The sequence below is a fragment of the Miscanthus floridulus genome, chromosome 10, assembly GCF_019320115.1.
Source record: "Miscanthus floridulus cultivar M001 chromosome 10, ASM1932011v1, whole genome shotgun sequence".
NCBI classification, from domain to species: Eukaryota; Viridiplantae; Streptophyta; class Magnoliopsida; order Poales; family Poaceae; genus Miscanthus; species Miscanthus floridulus.
In genome coordinates this window covers 46,835,598-46,857,921 of record NC_089589.1, presented here as the reverse complement: position 1 = coordinate 46,857,921, position 22,324 = coordinate 46,835,598, and the positions used below count along the sequence as shown (strand labels likewise).

Sequence of the window (22,324 nt, the reverse complement as noted above, 5' to 3'; positions counted from 1 at the left end):
CATAACTCATATTTATACGAGTTAGAGTAGCACACATGAAGCCACGGTACATAGTCTGATTCTAAGGCATACTAGAACAAATGGCGTAAGTTATATGTTTTATTGCTGAGGGCAAGGTAGAGGACACATCAAGCAAACTGAAATTAAGAGGACTTGTTGTTGGGAAGACCAAAGGTGGAGCAATCGATTGACCTTACGTGATCCAACTACTCCTTGCCAGGATGACCTCCACCAAGTGTTGCGTCGTCGTGTACACTAATGGCACAATCAGGTCTCCCATGCATGCCACTCTTCTCGATTGTTAAGGGCACCGTAAGGGTTGCGTGCTCGCTCAACCGCGACCGTCAAACCATGCCTATGCCACCACAGGCAGTCGCGTCTGATCAGCCACCAACAGAGCCACGCCCACACGGGCATCCTGCCGCCCCATCGCGTCATTGTGCAGTGCTAGCCATGTCTTCTCGCTGGCTGGCGCACCAACGTCCTAGATCGCCTGACCATGCCCAGTGACACTAGGCGTGCGTGCTGTCATGGCCATTGTGCCCACACATGACTTGACTGTGCAGTTGTACTCGTGCCACCGACAATGCGATAAATCGTTCTCCCGTTACAACGCACGGGCATATTTCCTTTCTCCTTTCCTTTAAAAATCCAGTAATAAGGATTCAAAAAAAAAACTGAATTGTAGACTATAGAGGGTACGTGCTCCAGCAGATTGAGGAAGTCTTAATTATCCCCTTTATCAAGTGAGACTCGGCATGTCAGTGACAAAACATGTTTCTCCTTTCTTTTCCCTCATTCCCGACTCCTGACACAGGGCACAGGGCAGCACGCCACTACCAGGTGCGGCAAGACGCGGTGGCGGCTTCTCACGTCGGCGTGCTGCTGGGCGCAGCGGCCTCCCCCAGCGCCCCTTCCTGGCGCAGGGCATAGTGACGTGACACACGGCAATATAGGTCATGGTTGGGTGGCCAATCTCAGGCTAGGCTTCAGGAAGTCACCTTAAAAGTTGTTTAGTTTCATGTATGGACCCTTCAGCCAGGCCCAACTCAGCCACCGACCACTCCTTGGCCTGGCTTGCTGGAACGTGGGAGCGTCTCATTTTCTCGTGGCCAGGCTTGGCTAGGCCAAGTCTCCATTCCCGTCACCTCCCGTCGTCTTGATTCCATGCGTCTTCTCTCCTTCAGGCGCCATGCTCGAGCCGCGCCGCTCCTCATCCCCGTGGCTGCCGGCGAGGCACAAGTAGATCCCCTTCGACATCGACCTCCCCGTCGTCTCCTTCGGCGCCGGTGTCCTCCGCGGCGAACTGGGACGGACTTCCCCTCCCCCGCCGCTGTTTCGTCGGTCAGGCTGGGAAGGACTTCGGCAGCAGGCTGGGCCATGCCAGCGCCGAGCTCGGCAGGAGGATGAGCCGGCCGTGCCGCGAGGCTTCTCCACGAGCGCGAACGAACCGGCGGTGCCGCTCGGCCTCATGCGTGCGTGCGTCGCCGAGGTGCTGCTGCAGCGGGGCGACCTCCATGAGCGCTGCCCGGCGTCCGTGCGTGCGTGGGATGGGAGACGAGGTGTGTGCGCTGGATGCGTCCGTGCGTGCGTCGCCGAGGAGGAGCAGCAGGGATAGGCAGTGAAGCATCAGAGATCAGAGATCAGAGATCAGAGATCGAAGAGGAACTAGCAGCAGAGCAGGGGAATTGAAAGTAAGAAGATGAACATGAGAGGAGTAACTAGAACAGATTAGGATATATCTTATTATTAATTACAATATTTTTCGTACCTCTCTCTCCACAGCCACAGGTAAATATATATCACTCCGTATACGGACCAAGCCCAACCAACCAGTAGAGGCACGCAGGCACATGTCCGAAGTCCATATCTATTATTAATACTAGCCCATATCCGTAACATTCTCCCCCGCTTAAGCAACAGCTTGCCCCCAAGCTGTTAAAAACTCCCATCTTCAGTTGACCGTGGATAAGCACCGAGTGTTCCTGGTAGAGGAATGAGCAATTAGTCTCCTTGAGCGACCAAAGCCATCAAGGGTCCTCAACCAGCAGGTGATAGAAAGGAAGCTCCGTCAACCAAAAACTGTATTATCTTGGATGTTTTGGCATCATCAATGTTAGCAACTTGGTGGCTGGTATGCTGATTTCGGAGCATAGCAGCCATGTCACCACCAGAATCCCAGTGTAAGGTCCTCACCATAGACCTTTGCACAGACACAAGTGTGGTCCCCAAGCAAGAAACATTCCTAGGAATCAACACAAGACGATACGACTCATGCTGCAGCTCTAGAACTCGAAATGGCTTACTGCAGAAAAACAACACATGTTTGGCTCCTGGATCCCATAGTGTCAGTAGGTCATTTGCAATTACCGTGAGCACCAACACTTGAGGCCACTTGATCACCAATCGACGAAGGACAGTAGAGTGCTTGCATGAACTTGCCGCTTGAGGATATAAATGAAGCACACCAACAGAACTGGAGATGGTGGTGGCCAAGGGGTCTGAATGGGATGAGAGGAAACTATGCCATGGCACCTCACTTTGGTACCCAGAATTCCACCAAGCTGAAGGTAGCCATATTGGCAGCACGAGCAAATTGAAACACCACCCTGCAGTAGCTTCATGGACTGTACTGAAAGAGGGCCATGGTGTTGGTCGCAACTGAGCTCCATCACACACGATCTCCAGTTGAATTGCGGCCATGAGCATCCAATCAAGAACAGTCAGTTTGCTGGCAACGAAGCAAGGTTGGAACACAATGCAGCAGACTGTAGGCCAATTTAGTCCAGCTCCGAGTAAACAAGGAGCTGCCAAATGTGTGTCCAGCACATGTACTGAGGTCAGATTGTAGTCTAGCTGTAGAGAATTAGTATGCTGAACTCCACACGATATGTCATAGGAGAGACGGTCAGGCACCATCAGAAACATCACGGCGGTTAGATGGACACCATCAGAACCATTAGCACCACTAACAGAGACTGACAAATGCAGGTGATAGCACCAAACCACTGAACTGCATGTCCAAACAGATGACATCCATGAGAGTTGCAAGAACCTGAGAGATACTGATTGATGCCAAGCCCCTCCAAGATCTGAGCTAGGACCAAAAGACAAAATTTGCTGTAACAAATCTTGCTTTGTCGCCCAACGATCCTTGGCTTTTCCTCCTGCAACTCGAGATTTCTGTCCTGTCACTTCAAGCAAGAAACACTGATAACTGCCACCGCACTTCTGCTGTACTTGCTCTGGAATCAGTACACAGCCAGCTGTATTCAGGCCCCGTTTAGTTCCACTCAAAAACCAAAAATTTTTGCATAGTAACCGTCACATCGAATCTTGCGGCACATGCATGGAGTACTAAATGTAGACGAAAAAAAAAACTAATTACACAGTTAGCCGAGAAATCGTGAGACGAATCTTTTAAGTCTAAATAGTCCATAATTGGACAATTTTTGTCAAATAAAAACGAAAGTGCTACAGTAGCCAAAAGCCAAAAATTTTCGGAACTAAACACGCCCTCACTGATAGCACCATCATACATGTCAAAAGCTTCTGATGAGCAGTAGCTGGTACACACCAGATCAATTGTCGAAGTGATGGAAACCATGGGGGTTTCCAGAGTCGACCCAAGTGACACAAGACAGAATACTCTCAACCATGTTGAACGACGACCATGGTAGAGGACGCAGCCTAGCATCATAGCTCACCAAATGGAGTTCTGGAGGTGGAGGCCATGGCCTGTGCTGCCTGTATAGCACTGCATCCGAGCTGCATCTGAATGGAAGCGAGAAACAGCTCTGCATCAAGATGAGGCAATTCATCAGACACCTGTTGGGCAAGGTGCTGGGAGCATCCTCCTCCTGAAACAGAAACTTCTCTCCCCCGTTCGCTTGTCTTAAAAATTGTTTGTTCGGCTTTTTTTTTCAGCCGGAACAGTGTTTTTCTCTCACAACAATTCAGCCGAAACAGTGTTTTTCAGCCAGTTTCAGCCAAGTTTCAACACTTCAGGCCCCGTTCGCTGGTCTGAAACTTGGCTGAAAAACACTGTTCCGGCTGAATTATTGTGAGAGAAAAACACTGTTCCGGCTGAAAAAAAAGCCGAACAAGCCATTTTTAAGACAAGCGAACGGGGGAGAGATTAGACAGCCGAATAACAAGGTGCAAAACATTTTCCTCGGCCAGCCCACAATCATTGACTGGGCAGTTGTTTCTGGCCAACTCATACCCATCCAGCACAAGCCACTGCTTCGCCACCACAAGGTCCTTGAACTGTTGGATGCATAGCTTGGCTGATGCAATGGAATTAGATCCCAGCACGCTCATGGGCAAGGGTGGCATACCAGGCACAGCAAGGAAAATAAGAATGGAATGCTGTAGAGAATGAACAGAGTGCACGGTGGTGGTGTACTTGCTTGGCATTTCTTCAAACACTAGTCGAGCATCCAGAAGGGCCTTGCACTCGATCACCAACTGGTCGCTGGTGGCGCAGTACCTCACGGGGCCCAGCAGCTTCACGTCCAGGTCTGCCTCCTCGCGACCAAGCTCGTCGGCGAAGTCGTTGTCGTGGAGGAGGTACTTGGCGCGGTGCATGGTGGCATCCGGAAGGTCCGGGCGGCCGGTGGTACAAGTGCCCCTGCGGAGCTTAGCGAGGAACGCCACAGTGGGGACGCCGTACTCGAAGCGGTGGAGCACGTCGCCGCGGAGGAAGAAGGTGAGCACGACGCCGCTGTGAGGGGGCTGGAAGCCTTGGTAGATGGCGATGTCCTCCGTGCCCCCGTGGATGTGGAAGTTGGTCTGCGACGCGAACTCAGGACCGGGGTCGACCGGCGTGAGGTTGTCTGCGCCGTCGTCCTCGGTGGGGTACGAGGAGTGCTTCATCGCATTGATGCGCGCGAGCTGCGGTTGCTGGCGCAACCAGGGACGCTGCGGCGCCACCCTGGGAAGGGCTCCGGTGCGCGGCGGTCCTTGCGTGGGGAGTAGGGCAGAGTAGAACACGGAGGAAGGCCTCGGAGCAGCACAGGTGCGAGGCGAGAATTCCGCGTTGTCGGAGTTGGTGCGGACGCAGCGGAACGAGCCCGGGTGCACGGCGAGGTTGTTGGGGATCTTGTCCTGGTCGGCCGAGAAGAGGGTGGTTGAAAGGTGCTGAGAGGGTAATAGTCTATTTAAAAATTTACAAATTAATTAACTAAAGTAATTTGATTAGTATAATAATAAATGGTAAAATGTAAATTTATTTTAGCTCTATAAGGGTAGCAAGTCATCTATCCAACAATTCTAGTTGTTATGATCACTAGACACATAATTTGCTAAGTCACTACTCACTAAGAACTCTCACACTTGCTACACTAAAGAGCCCCACTAGATGAACTTAAACTACAAAGGAAGCTCTCAATTCTAGCTACACTAAAGAGTTTGCTATAACTAGCTTGCAAGAATATAAATGAGTGAGTAGGGTGATTATACCGCCGTGTAGAGAAGTGAATCAATCACAAGATAAATACTAAATCAATCATCAGGAGAATACCAAAGGGCAAGAGACAACCAACTTTCTCCCGAGGTTCACGTGCTTGCCAACACGCTACGTCCCTCGTTGTGTCGACCAACACTTGGTGGTTCGGCGGCTAAGAGGTGTTTCACGAACCTCGTCCACACAATTGGACACCGCAATAACCTACCCACAAGTACCCTCACAATCACTGGAGATGGCCACGAACAATCACCAACTCATGTCCATCCTCCTCCGCTGCTCCAATCTGTCTAGGTGGTGGCAATCACCAAGAGCAACAAGCGAATCCCGCAGCAAAACACGAACACCAAGTGCTTCTAGATGCAATCACCTAAGCAATGCACTTGGATTCTCTCACAATCTCACAAAGATGATGAATCAATGATGGAAATGAATGGGAGGGCTTTGGCTAAGCTCATAAGGTCGCTATGTCGATGCAAATGGCCAAGAGAGAGAGTTTGTGCCGGCGATAGGGCTTAAATAGAAGCCTCCACAAAATACAGCCGTTGGCTCTCAGTTCTCTGAAAAGTTGGGGCGACCGGATGCGCCAGTCAGATCGACCGGACGTAGGACCCCAGTGTTCGGTCGTGCGATGCACGCCACGTGGCCCCTGCTTCAAACGTTGATCGCCCGATCTCAACAGTCATCAGTACATTTAAGTTGTGATCGAACGTGCTGCTTGAAAGTGACCGGACGCAGGACCCCAGCGCCCAGTCGTTTCCAGTAAGGTTCCACTCATGACCGGACGCGTCCGGTCACCACCGACCGAACTCGTCCAGCGTCCAATCACTCACTGTCTCCTCTATGCGCTGCCACATCAGCACGACGGGACGTTGAACAGTGTTCAGCCAGAGTCTGGTCGCCTGTGTTCGGTCAAGAGACCGAGGATGGCCTTCACTGTGCGCCACTAACTATACGTAGGACCCCAGCGTCCGGTCACTGTGTGACTAGCGTCCCGTGCATTCTATGAAACCCTGTCTTTTCTGTACAGGGCGGTGAAGTTTCAAACCCTTACTCCCAAGTGATAAACACAATGTGTATCACCTTTGTGCATGTGTGTTAACATATTTTCATAAATATTTTCAAGGGTGTTAGCACTCCACTAGATCCTAAATGCATATGCAATGAGTTATAACATCTAGTGGCACTTTGATAACCGCATTTCGATGCAAGTTTCACCCCTCTTTATAGTACAGCTATCGAACCTAAATGTGATCACACTCGCTAAGTGTCTTGATCACCGAAATAAAATGGCTCCTACCACTTATACCTTTGCCTTAAGCCTTTTGTTTTTCTTTATCCTTTTCCAAGTCCAAACATGTGATCATCATCATGGCATCGGCATCATCATGTTATGATCTTCATTTGTTTCACCACTTGGAATATGCCACCTATCTCATAATCACTTTGATAAACTAGTTTAGCACTTAGGGTTTCATCAATTCACCAAAACCAAACTAGAGCTTTCAATCTTCTCATGTTTGGTAATTGATGACAACCCTTACACAAAGAAATGAATTGAGATTTAATTGAATCCATGTTGCTTACCCAAGCATATTTACCATGTGTAAAAGGATATGGACAAGTTTTATGAATCCCATATGATAGCAATTGCTCCCCCTACATATGTGCTAAGAGTTTAGATTAAAGCTTGCACATATGCTTAGATAGAAAATATAGGAGACAATGTCTACCAAATGATGCTAAGGTATAAGAGATAGATCTTTAAAGCGCGATACCAATCGGAGTGCACCAATATACCATTCTTAGCACCATTGGTAACTAGACATACACAAAAACTAGAATACCCCATGAGATCAACATTACAAGCAAGAGTCTAGTTTCCATAAAATAAACATAAGTCTAGTTACTTTAGCCTACGCATTCTAGTTTTTCATTTCATCATTCAAGCCTATAACTAGCATACAACACACAAGCATGGATATTAAAATTTAAAATTTGTGCCATGCAAGCAAAGATATGTAATGCACATTCAAATGCAATATATAAATTTATGAGCTTGCTCCCCTACTTGTGTGCAAATTTGATTGATCCCCTTACAATTACTATCTTTATGTTCTCTTCCCTTTTGTCAACAATTAGCACAAAAGGTGAGTTCAAATTTTAGATAGGTTGGAGTAAAACCATGTGAAGTGAGGATCATTTTTTTAATTTGGTTCAATCTAGTTCACTTGTAAAAGATATTTAACTCGGTTTGATCCAAGGACAAGCTTCTTCACACGTCCAAATAAGGTTTATCTTATACCATATTGAGTTAAATACTTAGAGCTCATTTTCTAGATCAAACACTAGGTTTACAAGCCCAAAAACATGTCATATGCTACCACTAGATCATCTCAAACATATAAGCAACAATGGTACCATACAAGCATCAAATTCATTTGATTTTCATGAATGAGCCTAGGACATGATAGGAATGACTAGATACACTAAACAAGTCCTTAGCAAATGGATGAATGACATGTCAATCAACTTTACCTTGCTTTGATCGAAGGAGAGGCATATCATATAATGGGGGTGTAACAGAACCGACCAATTATACGAAATTAAGTAAGAAAATTATCTGCCAGAGCAGACGCTTTAGCAAACTTAAGCCCGTATAACCCGGTAGTCCGTGAAATCACGAAGGATTTCAAACCAACTTCCATTCCAGCCAAGATCGTAATAAGTTTAGCGGTCACCATCACATATTACATAAAAGTTTGCATCTCAGATACATCAGAGTTTAAACATAGTTATTACAAAACAAGTTCGAATAAAAGTAGCGAAAGCCATTTGTTCAAACCACACACACACTCACACGGAGTTCAAATACAGTGCCAGCGAATGATCATCTCCAACAAAAGCATCAGACGAGACGTAAGGAATGACCATGCCCATGGTCCTAAGCATCACCCATCACAGGATAAAGGCAGTTGATACAGTAGCCGTAATACATCTGCCCATCTGCAACAAGTGGGAATAAAACCCTGAGTACGAGAAGGTACTCAGCTAGACTTACCCGACATAACCAAAAATAAGTGACACCAAGGATTATAAAGGCTTTATAGTAGGGTAGCTGACTCATTTGCAAAGAAAGCAATTTTAGCATTTCAAAAACCTTTCTAAAAGTATTATTGCCAAATTAATTATCTATAACCTGTCGACTAGATTTGCACCTACACTAGAGCAAACATGTGATTAAGCCAATAATGATAACCAATGATCATTAACAACTTCCATACTGTCATATTCATTATAACTGTCTAAGTGTTCCATCAACATTACTACGATGAAGTAACTCAAGTCAAGTGCTCACTATCTAGGAGCGATGGCGATTCGAATCGATTCCTAACCAACTGGTGATTTATTCCTTACACAAACCTCACTCATCCGCTAAAGTAAGATATTGATCACCGAGTCAACTATCCAGGAATCTCAAGTTTGCTAGGAACCACATGTACCCGGGGGCCGACTGACTGCACTTTGGTCTTATCATCTCGCCCCCGTGTCCTACCACACCTACTCCGGCACAGTGCGCTGCGGGCAATCTACTTGGCCCGAATAATCTCCTAGCTTCACGGTCGGAAGGTACTTTATCCGGCCAGCTAAATGTAAGGCATGCGTTCAACATGACTCGAGGCCCAACAACGGTCGGTCCTTAATCGACACAAACAGAAAGCACTATAGTCCAAAACTCTGCAAGTCTCCGTCCGATCTCAACTTCATTTAACACTTAGTTATACCATGACTTCATAGTCATCCAAGCAGATCCAGGTAACCACCTATAGCTCGCAGGTGATAGGAAATCACCCGACTTCTACCGGTCTAAGCCAGCTAAGCATTGACTTGACTGCAGAAACTAGGGTAACAAGGATATAGTATAACAAAGGTAAACAAGGTATAATGTAGCAACGGTTGCAAACAACTCCTGAACGTAATGCATCAATTAAAGTAAAGCATTGAATTAATAATTGCAAACCGAGAGAAAATGCTCTGGGGCTTACCTCTCTCGAAGGAGCACGGGCGGTGATCGGGGCACTCCGGAAGTTCCTCAATGTCCTCCTCGTCGACTTTGGGCACTTCCTGCGGCTGCACCTTGAGCTGCTCCTTAGGCTCCTCAGGTATGACGACTGGGTTCTCGGTTTGCGATCCTGTATGATGCAATGTGCGTAAGCGCGTATGCAATTGGTGCATCAAATGAGGTGAATACAATGAATATATATTTGAATGCAAGGTAGTCAACATCATCCAAGAACATATACTACAAGCACATGTCATCTATTGCATTCTCTTCTACTACTACTATGCTAAATCAACACATCTTATTAAATGCTTCAAAGATACACCAAAGCTTCACTAATTTCTTAATCTCACATAAAGCAACACTTGATTAAACCTTAATAAATAATAGGTTTGAATAGCAACATCTATTTTTATTGCTTAGAAAAATCTTAGAAAATTACTACAGCACAGTACTAACCTAAATAGTCTACTATCAGATTTTCATGGTATTTGAATAAGTGGATTAGCCTACACAAAAATAACAAGCTATGGCATGATTATGAACATGAAAATACTTTGTACTGTGAAAAGTATCAAACAATAGAGTTAGCATTTTTCCTATGATCTTCATAGCATACAATCACTGTACAAAAATTATCACATGCATGTTTTATACAAAGTTTGCTCTCTAGCTAAAATAACAAAAATCGGCCATTAAAGGTACTTGAACTACACCTCAAAATTTTTCTACAGCACATGCATGACACATATTTTTTCTAGGAAGTACATTACATAAGAAGGTTAAAAATCTTGGAAATCATATTTTTCTGAAGCCTATAGGTTTTTCTACATATTTTTCAAGTTATCAGCAATATTCATGATTAAATAAAGTTCTACAGAAAAGTATCCCAAAAATGTCATGCAATAATTTTCCCAAGTAGATCTGGTGATAAGGAACCTAGCAAAATTTATTTCAATAGATTTGGAGCAAATTTGAGTATCCAAACATTTTCCAAACCATTTCTATTTTCAAATAATAAAGAAAAATTGAAAACGAATCCTCCTATTGCTACTGGGCCGGCCCGCGGGAATCAGCCGGCCCACTGCCACACTTGGCCTGCACGGCCCGTGCGAAGGGAAGGGGAGGTGGCCTGGCCGGGCGTTGGCCCATGGCCTCTCGGCCTAGCTCGCCGAGACGAAGGCCACGCCGGCGCCGTGACGTCGCGGCGGCGCGGCTTGACCAACGGGGCCGGCGGCCATTACTGGCCGAGCCAGAGCAAGCGAGCAAGCACATGCGGTTCACGAGAAGCTAGCAAATGCGGGCAGGTTAGCTAGGCAGGGTGGAGAAGAGGAGGAAGGGTGCCTTCCACGGTAGCCGAGCACAGCGGCGCCATGGCCGACGGTGGCGAGGCGCGAGAAGGCGCTATCTGGGCTCAACAGTCAGCACAAGCATGAGCACCACATGCCAGAGAGCGAGGCAGAGCTATGGGTGCACGATTGCTGGCCGAGGTGGAGGAGAGGCGGCAAATTTGATCGGCGGGTGCGGTTGGCGCGGCGAGGGGGAGAGTGAGCGAGCTCGTCGTGGGCGGAGAAGAAAGGCAGCGCGGGAGAGTGAAGGCAAGCACAGCGGCTTCAGTAGAAGTAGGTGGGCACATGGGAGCGGGCGCAGGCTGGCTGCGACACGCGGTGGTGTCGATGGCGCATGGCCGCCACACGGCGGGCATGTTCTGCCGTGGTCGGGACGCGGCGCGGCGCGTCAGCGAGCGGGCGAGCGCGAAGGTAGGCCAAGCGCGGCGCTGGGCTGGGCTGGGCCAAGGCGAGGCGCATGGCGCTGGCGAGGGAGGCTCGCTGCTACAGGCTGGGCCGGCTTCGGCCGTGGGCCAAGAAACGAGGCGGCGGCCCGCGAAAGAGAAAAAATATTTTCCAATTTTCCGATTTTAAGGAAATTTCAAATATCAGTTTTCAAATATCCTTTTGAGCAAGAAAATTACTTCTTTTGAAAATAGTCCAAAAATGAAAGTTGCTTAGAATTTAATTCTCTACAACTTTGCTTTTATGACCAAAGTCCAATTCTTGATAGATTTTGAATTATAAAATTAAAGTTAACTTTAACTCAAAACCCTAATTTTGGAGAATTATTTTTAAGGCAAAATTTGGCAATAATTTGAATACAACCTTTGCTCCAAAATTGGACTAATCATTCTAGATGATTTACAATGATAACCAAACATGTTTTACTAGCCTAGCAAACATAATCAGGGCAAAATAACTCTAACAAGTGTATGCAACATTCAGGTTTCACAAACATGTTTCGTGTTTCGAAGCAGTGTTTCAGTTATTATTTTACATGATTGGGCATGTATGATTAGGATGCTTAATGATGCATGATATGCATGATTTGCAGTGCCTAAATGCTGGCATAACACCGGGGTGTTACATCCCTCCCCCCTTATAAAAATCTCGTCCTGAGATTTGGGTTACGAACCATTTGTTATAAAAATCTTCATAAGCTTTTTGTAGATACTCTCCTGTTTCCCAAGTTGCATCTCCCTCATCATGATGATCCCACTGTATCTTGTATGTTTTCACCACACTATTCCGAGTAGCACGTTCTTTAGTGTCTAACACATGGACTGGTTGTTCACGGTACACCAAATCTGATTTGAGTTGGATACCTCGAGGTTCTATTCTTTCCTCCAAAACACGTAAACATTTCTTGAGATGTGATACATGGAAAACTAGGAAAACGGTACTCATTGTCTCAGGTAACTCTAACTTGTAGGCTACCGGACCTCTTCGTTCTAGAATCTTGTATGGTCCTATGAATCTAGCGGCAAGCTTTCTTCGGACTCCAAACCTTTTCTTCTTCATTGGCGTGACTTTCAGATAAACATAGTCACCAACTTCAAACACAAGGGGTCTCCTTCTTTTGTCTGCATAACTTTTCTGACGTGATTGGGCCACCTTCATATTCTGCTGAATAATATGAACTTTCTTCTCGGCTTCTTCTACAAAGTCAATGCCATAATACCTTCTATCTCTAGGCTCGACCCAATTCAATGGTGTTCTACATTTTTCAGCCATATAAAGCTTCGAAGGGAGCCATCTTGATGCTTTCTTGATAACTATTATTATAAGAAAACTTAGCTAATGGTAACCATGACTCCCATGATCCTTTAGAAGACAATACGCAGGCTCTCAACATATCCTCCAAAACAACATTCACTCGTTCAGTCTGACCATCTGTCTGAGGATGATAAGCGGTACTACGAATCAAACTAGTTCCTAAGCCTTTGTGTAAATGTTCCCAAAAGTGAGCCGTGAACTATGAGCCTCTATCAGATACTATGGTCTTTGGTATACCATGCAACCTCACAATTCTACGATATACTTCTTGGCATATTGAGGTGGTCGATATTCTGTTTTGACAGGCAAGAAATGAGCGGTCTTAGTAAGACGGTCCACAATTATCCAAATCGAATCATGTCCTTTTTGAGTAGTGGGCAAACCCGAGATAAAATCCATACTTATATCGTCCCACTTCCAACTAGGGACTAACAAGGGTTGCAACATGCCGGCAGGTTTCATATGAAAAGCTTTCACTCTACAACATGTGTCACATCTGACAACATATGCTGTAATTTTTTTCTTCATTTTGGTCCACCAATAACGAGATCTTAGTTCTTGATACATCTTACTACTTCCGGGATGGATAGATAGCTTAGAAAGGTGAGCTTCATCCATGAGTTTATTCTTAAGCTCTCGATCCTTGGGAACCACAAGACAGTAATCAAACCACAACACGCCCTGTTCATCCACTTTAAAGTGTTGAGACAACTTTTCTTTTATTTTCTCTTTGATGTGGAATATTCCCTTGTCAGGTTTTTGGCCTTCTATTATCTTACTCTCCAAAGAGCAACTAATCTGAATACTATGTAACACAGTAGGATGCATCAGATTGAACCCATCTTCAAGTAATGGCTGCACATTCAAGTAATGTGACTTTCTGCTCAAAGCATCTGCCACTACATTGGCTTTTCTAGGATGATATTGCACATTCAAGTTGTAATCCTTGATCAATTCCAACCATTTGCGCTGTCTCATGTTTAGCTCTGGTTGGGTAAAGATGTACTTAAGACTCTTATGATCCTGTGAAAATGTTGCACACATTACCAAGTAGATAATGTCTCCAAATTTTTAGGGCATGCACAACTACCGCAAGTTCAAGATCATGTGTTGGATAGTTGACCTCGTGCTTTCTCAATTGGCGTGAAGCATAAGCAATGACTCTCCTTTCTTGCATAAGAACATAGCCCAATCCAGTCTTTGATGCGTCGCAAAACACATCAAATGGTTTCTCGATATCTGGTTGTGCTAGAACAGGAGCAGTGGTCAACAGTTTCCGCAAAGTGTGGAAAGCTGCTTCACACTCCTCTATCCACACAAACTTGTGATTCTTCTGTAGCAGACTTGTCATCGGTTTGGCAATCTTCGAAAAGTCTGGTATAAAGCGACGGTAATAACCCACTAGTCCTAAGAAACTTCTAATCTCAGGAACTGTAGTCGGTGCTCTCCAATTCATAACCTTTTGCACCTTACTTGGATCGACTGAAACTCCATTTTCTGACAGAATGTGACCAAGGAAAGGAACTTTCTTCAACCAGAATTCGCATTTGCTAAACTTAGCATACAGTTGATGATCCCTAAGTCTGGTCAAGACAATTCTTAGATGCTCTTCATGATCCTTCTCGTTCTCGAAGTACACCAAAATGTCATCGATGAACACCACCACAAACTTATCCAATTCTGGCATGAAAACTGTATTCATCAAAAACATAAAGTATGCAGGAGCATTTGTCAAGCCAAAGGACATGACAAGATACTCATACAACCCATATCTGGTGGAAAATGCAGTTTTCGGTATATCTTGTGGCCAAATCTTGATCTGATGATTACCGGATCTCAAATCTATTTTTGAGAACACCTTAGCCTTGGCTAACTGGTCAAATAGAACATCAATATGGGGCAAGGGATACTTATTCTTGATGGTTACAGCATTGAGTGGCCTGTAATCTACGTACATTCTCAACTGTGCCCTCTTTCTTCTTCTTCACAAATAAGGCGGGACATCCCCATTCAGACTTGCTTGGCCGAATAAACCCCTTTTTTGATAAATCTTCTAATTGCTTTTTCAGCTCAGCTAATTCATCTGGAGGCATCCGATAGGGTCTCCTTGAAATCGGAGCTATTCCGGGGATTAACTCAATTCCAAACTCAATCTCTCTATCCGACGGAAGACCAGGTAGCTCATCCAGAATACATCCAGAAACTCACACACTACCAGAATCTGATGAATAGGAATGACTACCGTAGCACATGTAACACTTATAAGGTCTGTTCTCTAAGGCAATGGTACTTGGAAAGTACCCTCACCCAGGGGATCCTTAAGGGTAAGTATTCGACTTCTAGTATCTATGTCTGCTCCCCAATCCTTTATCCAATTCATCCCTATAATGACATCCAAAACTAGTCTAGGCATAACTATCAAGTTCACTCGGAACTTCCTGCTACCTAATTCAAGGGTTGCCCCTTGAACCATCCGGTTGGTCAAAACATCAGCCCCTGCTAAACTTATACGGTAACCATAACCCAATTCTGTGCATAGTTGTTCATGTTTCTGTGCAAATGCTTGACTCATAAAAGAATGCGATGATCTAGAATCAAATAGAACAACTATAGGGTTTTTGTTGATAGGAAACTTACCAGCAAGTGACAGGCTCTCCCTCAGGAATTTCATCTACAGTTGTACTATGCACTCTAACATTATAAGTCTGCTTCTTCTTCTTGGGCTGATACGAACAAAAACCTTGAGAAATGGCCGGGTTGATCACAGTTATAGCAGGGTCCCCTCACTGTCCCAGCAGATCCCACAGCTCCCTTGGAACTGCCTTGTACCGCAGTTGCGGCTGCTTTGTTGGGCTGTACTGCCATCTTGTAAGGCTTCTAGGGTCCACGGAAATTCTGACTTCTTTGCTGAGGTGGCCTAACCTAGCGCTAGGTGCTGATGGGCGATATGGAGGACGACCTCCCATAGGTGCTCTAGCTTGGGACGGACCACCTTCAAGGGCTCTCTTGTGTGTCTTAGCTGCGGTGCTGGCATTGTTATTCTTCTCCTGCTTCAACAGTCGCTGATGAAGTCATTGAATCTGACGCGGTTGTTGGTACCAACATGCTTCATCATTTTTGGATTGAGTCCCCTCTTGAAACTGGCTATCCTCTTAGCATCTGTGTCAACCATGTTGGGAGCATAGCGACACAAGTTGTTGAAGGCATGCAAATATTGCATCACGGTCTTGGTGCCCTAATTTAACGCCAAGAACTCTCCCAACTTCATCTCAGTTAGCCCGGGTGGAATATAAACTCCATGGAAGGCCTCAGCAAACTCTCTCCATGAAATCTAAGCATTTGGAGGGAAGGTGGTGCGATGGTGCTTCTACCACATTCCCACTGGTCCTTGCAACTGAAGTGCAGCATACTCCATTTTCAACACCTCAGTCATCCTCAACACACGGAATTTATCTTCCATAGTGTTGATCCATTCCTCAGCATCGAGTGGCTCTGTTGCTTCCTTGAATACTGGTGGCCTGGTGTCCATAAAATCTTTGAAGCTGCTATATTGGTTCACTCCCATGCCACCACCCTGATTGTTACCGTGTTGAACTGTTGTTGGCGATGGTACGCAGAAAATCCTCCATGTTCTTCTGGGATTGTTTCGCATTGCGCTGACTCCTGAGCAACTGTGCGAGGAACATCTCGGGGGTAAACGGGGGAGGAGGTGGCAAATGCGGTTCATGTGGAGGTTCATTGTTATTGCCGTGGTTTCCACCACCACCACCGGTCCCCGCACCATTAGCACCGGTCTCAGCGGCCTCATACGTGGTTCGGCGAGTGTTTGTCATCTGCATATTTCAGCAACAAGTAATGATTGAGTGAAGCTATAATAATTGCGAGTGAAGGAAAAATTATGCCATACTGAATTTACTGGAGAGAATAAATTCATACAATAAAACAGAGGCACAATAATCGCATCCTAATTAAAACAACATCACTTAATCAAATTACTTCAACAGCAAACATCGCGTCCATACAACCAAATTGCCAGCATACATACACTAGACTTTTATGCGTTCAGATATTGCATTCATAATCAAGTTCCAACCACATGCCAAGTCTCATACGTTCGAAGCAAAACACATTAGGTTACATGCCAACAAAAGAAAGGTCATCGCGACAGTACCTAGATACTAGCGCAAGGCAACTAGCCTACTCCTCAGGGCCATCGTCGGGATCGGAGACGTCACCATCACCCCTAGGTGAAACTACAGGCTCATCCTCGTTGATGTCGTCGATGTCCATGCCACGGTGTCTGGTGGAGCATATGGGCCAACCCCATTGTAGAGCGCGTGAAACTCCTCATGCAGGTTGCCGTTGTATTCCTCTACCTCATCGACCCTCTACAGCAGAAGGTCCCGCTCGTCCCAGGCTTCATTCCTTTCTTGAACCAACTGTCCAATCATGTGGTCTGCATTGTTGCTGGCTTGAGTCAACGTATGCACCCGCTGCATAGCTCTATCACCTCTCTCAACCGCCTGGTCTCACTGTAAGTTCATATCAGCCAACTGCTCCTGCAAGCTAGCTATAGCATGTGCCTATCTCTTCTTCTGCTTTCTCCCCTTGAGCTTATCCTGACCATGCAAGCCAGTCAAAGTCCAGTAGGTACTCTCGAGACCCTCATACGCTCTGATGGCGGCGAACATAGCATTCATAGAATGGTTGTCGCTAGCCTGTCCCTCAGCTGGACCTCTGACCAAGTCACTTCCCTAAGGCTAACCCAAATAGCATCACGAGGATCATCCCTAGGAAAAGTGCCAGCTAGAGCTGCTGCAAGCTCACTGGGAAATTTGCTCATGATATCCCTGATGACATGGAAAGCTGCTCCCTCTGCACCCTCAGTAGGAGTGCGACCCTCAAACTCCAAGTGCCAACCATCCCAATCTGGAGCATCACTGAGAGCAGGAACCATGATCTCTACCACTGCGAGTCCATCCTCTGCTAACTAGCTCTCATTCCAGGAGTACACCGGCTCCTGACCCTCTGGGTACCCCACATCATGGAGCACTCTCCAAAGCAAAGTCGGCGTGCCAAACTCACTCAAGAAGGTGTCTGTGGTGCGGTGCTCCCTCAGGGCCAACGGACATCGAGGTGCTCTTCCTCCGGTGGACTTACAGGCGGTCTGCTTCGTACGGGCCATCTATGGCAAAAGTTCTTTCATTACCCTCGGGGAAAACATATTTTAGGTGATACAACTTTTATCAAAAGGAAATAATCAATTTATAAGGGGAGGAATGCATGACATGAATGAAATGCACAAGTAATATGATGTATGTACGTGCCGTACATTCTCACAAACTTATGGAATGAATAATTTCTAACAACGAATTCAGTTGCATACAAACGACCTCTCAATTACGTAGCTAATATGTTCTACACTGATAGCGTTGTTATGTACCTACAGAAGATTCATTTCAGCCCAATTCCCAATGAATGCATAAAAGCAGTAAATTTTATCTACACGCTCTACACGAATCCCCAGATACGTGTACAATGGTAGTAACTACCCGAACCATCGTCCTATTGACGGCATCGCCTCAACAGACGGAAGACCACACATAGGAGATATCTTTGTAAAACATGCGTAGAACATGTAATTACTCCAGCATCATATAAGCATTCACCCTAGATCGGCGGTGTATCCGATCATGCTCTCACAACTCACACTTACCGAGGCGTAGAGGCAATTGATCCATACATTACCACTCAAACAAGTGGCACTCATACAATAGTATGCCGTATGAGCGACAAAAGAGAAATATGATGCAAGAACCCCAAGTTAGTACTTAATTAAGCTACCTAGAGTCCTTAACTAGGCATAAAGGATATGACCACTGGCACACTTTATAGTTTGAAAATCACGTTTTCCAAATGCCTTTTTGTTTTAAATACACTTGTGAACAGTAACATGCTAAACCATGCTTTGATGCCAGCTGTAATAGAACCGACTAATTATACGAAATTAAGTAAGAAAATCATCCGCCAGAGCAGACGCTTTAGCAAACTTAAGCCCATATAACCCAGTAGTCCATGAAATCATGAAGGATTTCAAACCAACTTCCATTCCAGCCAAGATCATAATAAGTTTAGCGGTCACCATCACATATTACATAAAAGTTTGCATCTCAGATACATCAGAGTTTAAACATAGTTATTACAAAACAAGTTCAATAAAAGTAGCGGAAGCCATTTGTTCAAACCACACACACACTCACACGAAGTTCAAATACAGTGCCAGCGAATGATTGTCTTCAACAAAAGCATCAGACGAGACATAAGGAATGACCATGCCCATGGTCCTAAGCATCACCCATCATAGGATAAAGACAGTTGATATAGTAGCCGTAATACATCTGCCCATCTGCAACAAGTGGGAATAAAACCCTGAGTACAAGAAGGTACTCAGCTAGACTTACCCGACATAACCGAAAATAAGTGACACCAAGGATTATGAAGGCTTTATACTAGGGTAGCTGACTCATTTGCAAAGAAAGCAATTTTAGCATTTCAAGAACCTTTCTAAAAGTATTATTGCCAAATTAATTATTTATAACCTGTCGACTAGATTTGCACCTACACTAGAGCAAACATGTGATTAAGCCAATAATGATAACCAATGATCATTAACAACTTCCATACTGTCATATTGATTATAACTGTCCAAGTGTTCCATCAACATTACTACGATGAAGTAACTCAAGTCAAGTGCTCACTATCCAGGAGCGATGGCGATTCGAATCGATTCCTAACCAGCTGGTGATTTATTCCTTACACAAACCTCACTCACCCGCTAAAGTGAGATATTGATCACCGAGTCAACTATCTAGGAATCTCGAGTTTGCTAGGAACCACATGTACCCGGGGGCCGACCGACTGCACTTTGGTCTTATCATCTCGCCCCCATGTCCTACCACACCTGCTCCGGCACAGTGCGCTGCGGGCAATCTACTCGGCCCGAATAATCTCCCAGCTTCATGGTCGGAAGGTACTTTATCCGGCCAGCTAAATGTAAGGCATGCGTTCAACATGACTCGAGGCCCAACAACGGTCAGTCCTTAATCGACACAGACGGAAAGCACTATAGTCCAAAACTCTACAAGTCTCCGTCCAGTCTCAACTTCATTTAACACTTAGTTATACCATGACTTCATAGTCATCCAAGCAAATCCAGGTAACCACCTATAGCTCGCAGGTGACAGAAAATCACCCAACTTCTACCGGTCTAAGCTAGCTAAGCATTGACTCGACTGCGGATACCAGGGTAACAAGGATATAGTATAACAAAGGTAAACAAGGTATAATGCAGCAACGGTTGCAAACAACTCCTGAACATAATGCATCAATTAAAGTAAAGCATTGAATTAATAATTGCAAACCGGGAGAAAATGCTCTGGGGCTTGCCTCTCTCGAAGGAGCTTGGGCGGTGATCGGGGCACTCCGGAAGTTCCTCAACGTCCTCCTCGTCGGCTTCGGGCACTTCCTATGGCTGCACCTCAAGCTGCTCCTCGGGCTCCTCGGGTATGACGACTGGGTTCTTAGTTTGTGATCCTGTATGATGCAATGTGCGTAAGCGCGTATGCAATTGGTGCATCGAATGAGGTGAATACAATGAATATATATTTGAATGCAAGGTAGTCAACATCATCCAAGAACATATACTACAAGCACATGTCATCTACTGCATTCTCTTCTACTACTACTATGCTAAATCAACACATCTTATTAAATGCTTCAAAGATACACCAAAGCTTCACTAATTTCTTAATCACACATAAAGCAACACTTGATTAAACCTTAATAAATAATAGGTTTCAATAGCAACATCTATTTTTATTGCTTAGAAAAATCTTAGAAAATTACTACAGCATAGTACTAACCTATATAGTCTACTATCAGATTTTCATGGTATTTGAATAAGTGGATTAGCCTACACAAAAATAACAAGCTATGGCATGATTATGAACATGAAAATACTTTGTACTGTGAAAAGTGTCAAACAACAGAGTTAGCATTTTTCCTATGATTTTCATAGCATACAATCACTGTACAAAAATTATCACATGCATGTTTTATACAAAGTTTGCTCTCTAGCTAAAATAACAAAAATCGGCCATTAAAGGTACTTGAACTACACCTCAAAATTTTTCTACAGCACATGCATGACACATATTTTTCCTAGGAAGTACATTACATAAGAAGGTTAAAAATCTTGGAAATCATATTTTTCTAAAGCCTATAGGTTTTTCTACATATTTTTCAAGTTATCAGCAATATCCATGATTAAATAAAGTTCTACAGAAAAGTATCCCAAAAATGTCATGCAATAATTTTCCCAAGTAGATCTGGTGATAAGGAACCTAGCAAAATTTATTTCAATAGATTTGGAGCAAATTTGAGTATCCAGACATTTTCCAAACCATTTCTATTTTCAAATAATAAAGAAAAATTGAAAACGAATCCTCCTATTGCTACTGGGCCGGCCCGCGGGAATCAGCCGGCCCACTGCCACACTTGCCCGACATGGCCCGTGCAAAGGGAAGGGGAGGCGGCCTGGCCGGGCCTCGGCCCATGGCCTCTCGGCCCAGCTCGGCCGAGGCGAAGGCCACGCCGGCGCCGTGACGTCGCGGCGGCGTGGCTCGACCAATGGGGCCAGCGGCCATTACCGACCGAGCCAGAGCAAGCGAGCAAGCGCATGCGGTTCGTGAGAGGCTGGCGAATACGGGTAGGTAGCTAGGCAGGGTGGAGAAGAGGAGGAAGGGTGCCTTCCACGGCGGCCAAGCACGGCGGCGCCATGGCCGACGGTGGTGAGGCGCGAGAAGGCGCTACCTGGGCTCAACAGTTGGCATAAGCACGAGCACCATGTGTCGGAGAGCGAGGCGGAGCTGCGGGCGCACGATTGCTGGGCTGAGGTGGAGGAGAGGCGGGAATTTGACGCGGCGGGTGTGGTTGCACGGCGAGGGGGAGAGTGAGCGAGCTCGTCGCGGGCAGAGAGAAAGGGCAGCACGGGAGAGTGAAGGTGAGCGCAGCGGCTTCAGCATAAGGTAGGCGGGCGCGTGGGGATGCGGGCGCAGGCCGGCTGCGATGTATGCGCGGCGTCGACGGTGCATGGCCGCCACGCGCGGGCGTGTTCTGTCGTGGTCGGGGACGCAACGTGGCGTGTCAGCGAGCGGGCGAGCGCGGAGGCAGGCTAGGCGTGGTGCTAGGCTGGGCTGGGCCAAGGCAAGGCACGCGGCACTGGCGTGGGAGGCTCGCTGCTGTAGGCCGGGCCAGCTTCGGTCGTGGGCCAAGAAACGAGGCGGCGGCCCGCGAAAGAGAAAAAAATATTTTCCAATTTTCTGATTTCAAGGAAATTTCAACATATCAGTTTTCAAAATACCCTTTTGAGCAAGAAAATGACTTCTTTTGAAAATAGTCCAAAAAGGAAAGTTGCTTAGAATTTAATTCTCTACAACTTTGCTTTTATGACCAAAGTCCAATTCTTGATAGATTTTGAATTATAAAATTAAAGTCAACTTTAACTCAAAACCCTAATTTTGGAGGAATTATTTTTAAGGCAAAATTTGGCAATAATTTGAATACAACCTTTGCTCCAAAATTGGACTAAATCATTCTAGATGATTTACAATGATAGCCAAACATGTT

General features: G+C 45.6%; 1 protein-coding gene across 1 annotated transcript; it reads right to left on the bottom strand.

The window, feature by feature from the left end:
* Positions 1–3,457: 3,457 nt before the first annotated feature.
* On the bottom strand, positions 3,458–21,789 carry LOC136488554 (uncharacterized). Its single transcript, XM_066485452.1, has 3 exons — positions 21,509–21,789; positions 4,409–5,158; positions 3,458–3,797 (listed from the first exon to the last, which is right to left on the bottom strand). Exons 1-3 carry the CDS (start codon positions 21,787–21,789, stop codon positions 3,704–3,706), a joined length of 1,125 nt encoding a protein of 374 aa, XP_066341549.1. The 3' UTR covers positions 3,458–3,703.
* Positions 21,790–22,324: the final 535 nt, after the last annotated feature.

Excerpts from the sequence above, each read along its gene's own strand:
- LOC136488554 (XM_066485452.1), bottom strand. The coding sequence starts at position 21,789 with ATGCACCGTCGACGCCGCGCATACATCGCAGCCGGCCTGCGCCCGCAT. Across the intron at positions 5,159-21,508 it reads ATGCCAACTGTTGAGCCCAG|ACTATTACCCTCTCAGCACC; the intron begins GTAGCGCCTTCT and ends ATTTTTAAATAG. Across the intron at positions 3,798-4,408 it reads TTTGAAGAAATGCCAAGCAA|AGCTGTTTCTCGCTTCCATT; the intron begins GTACACCACCAC and ends ATCTTGATGCAG.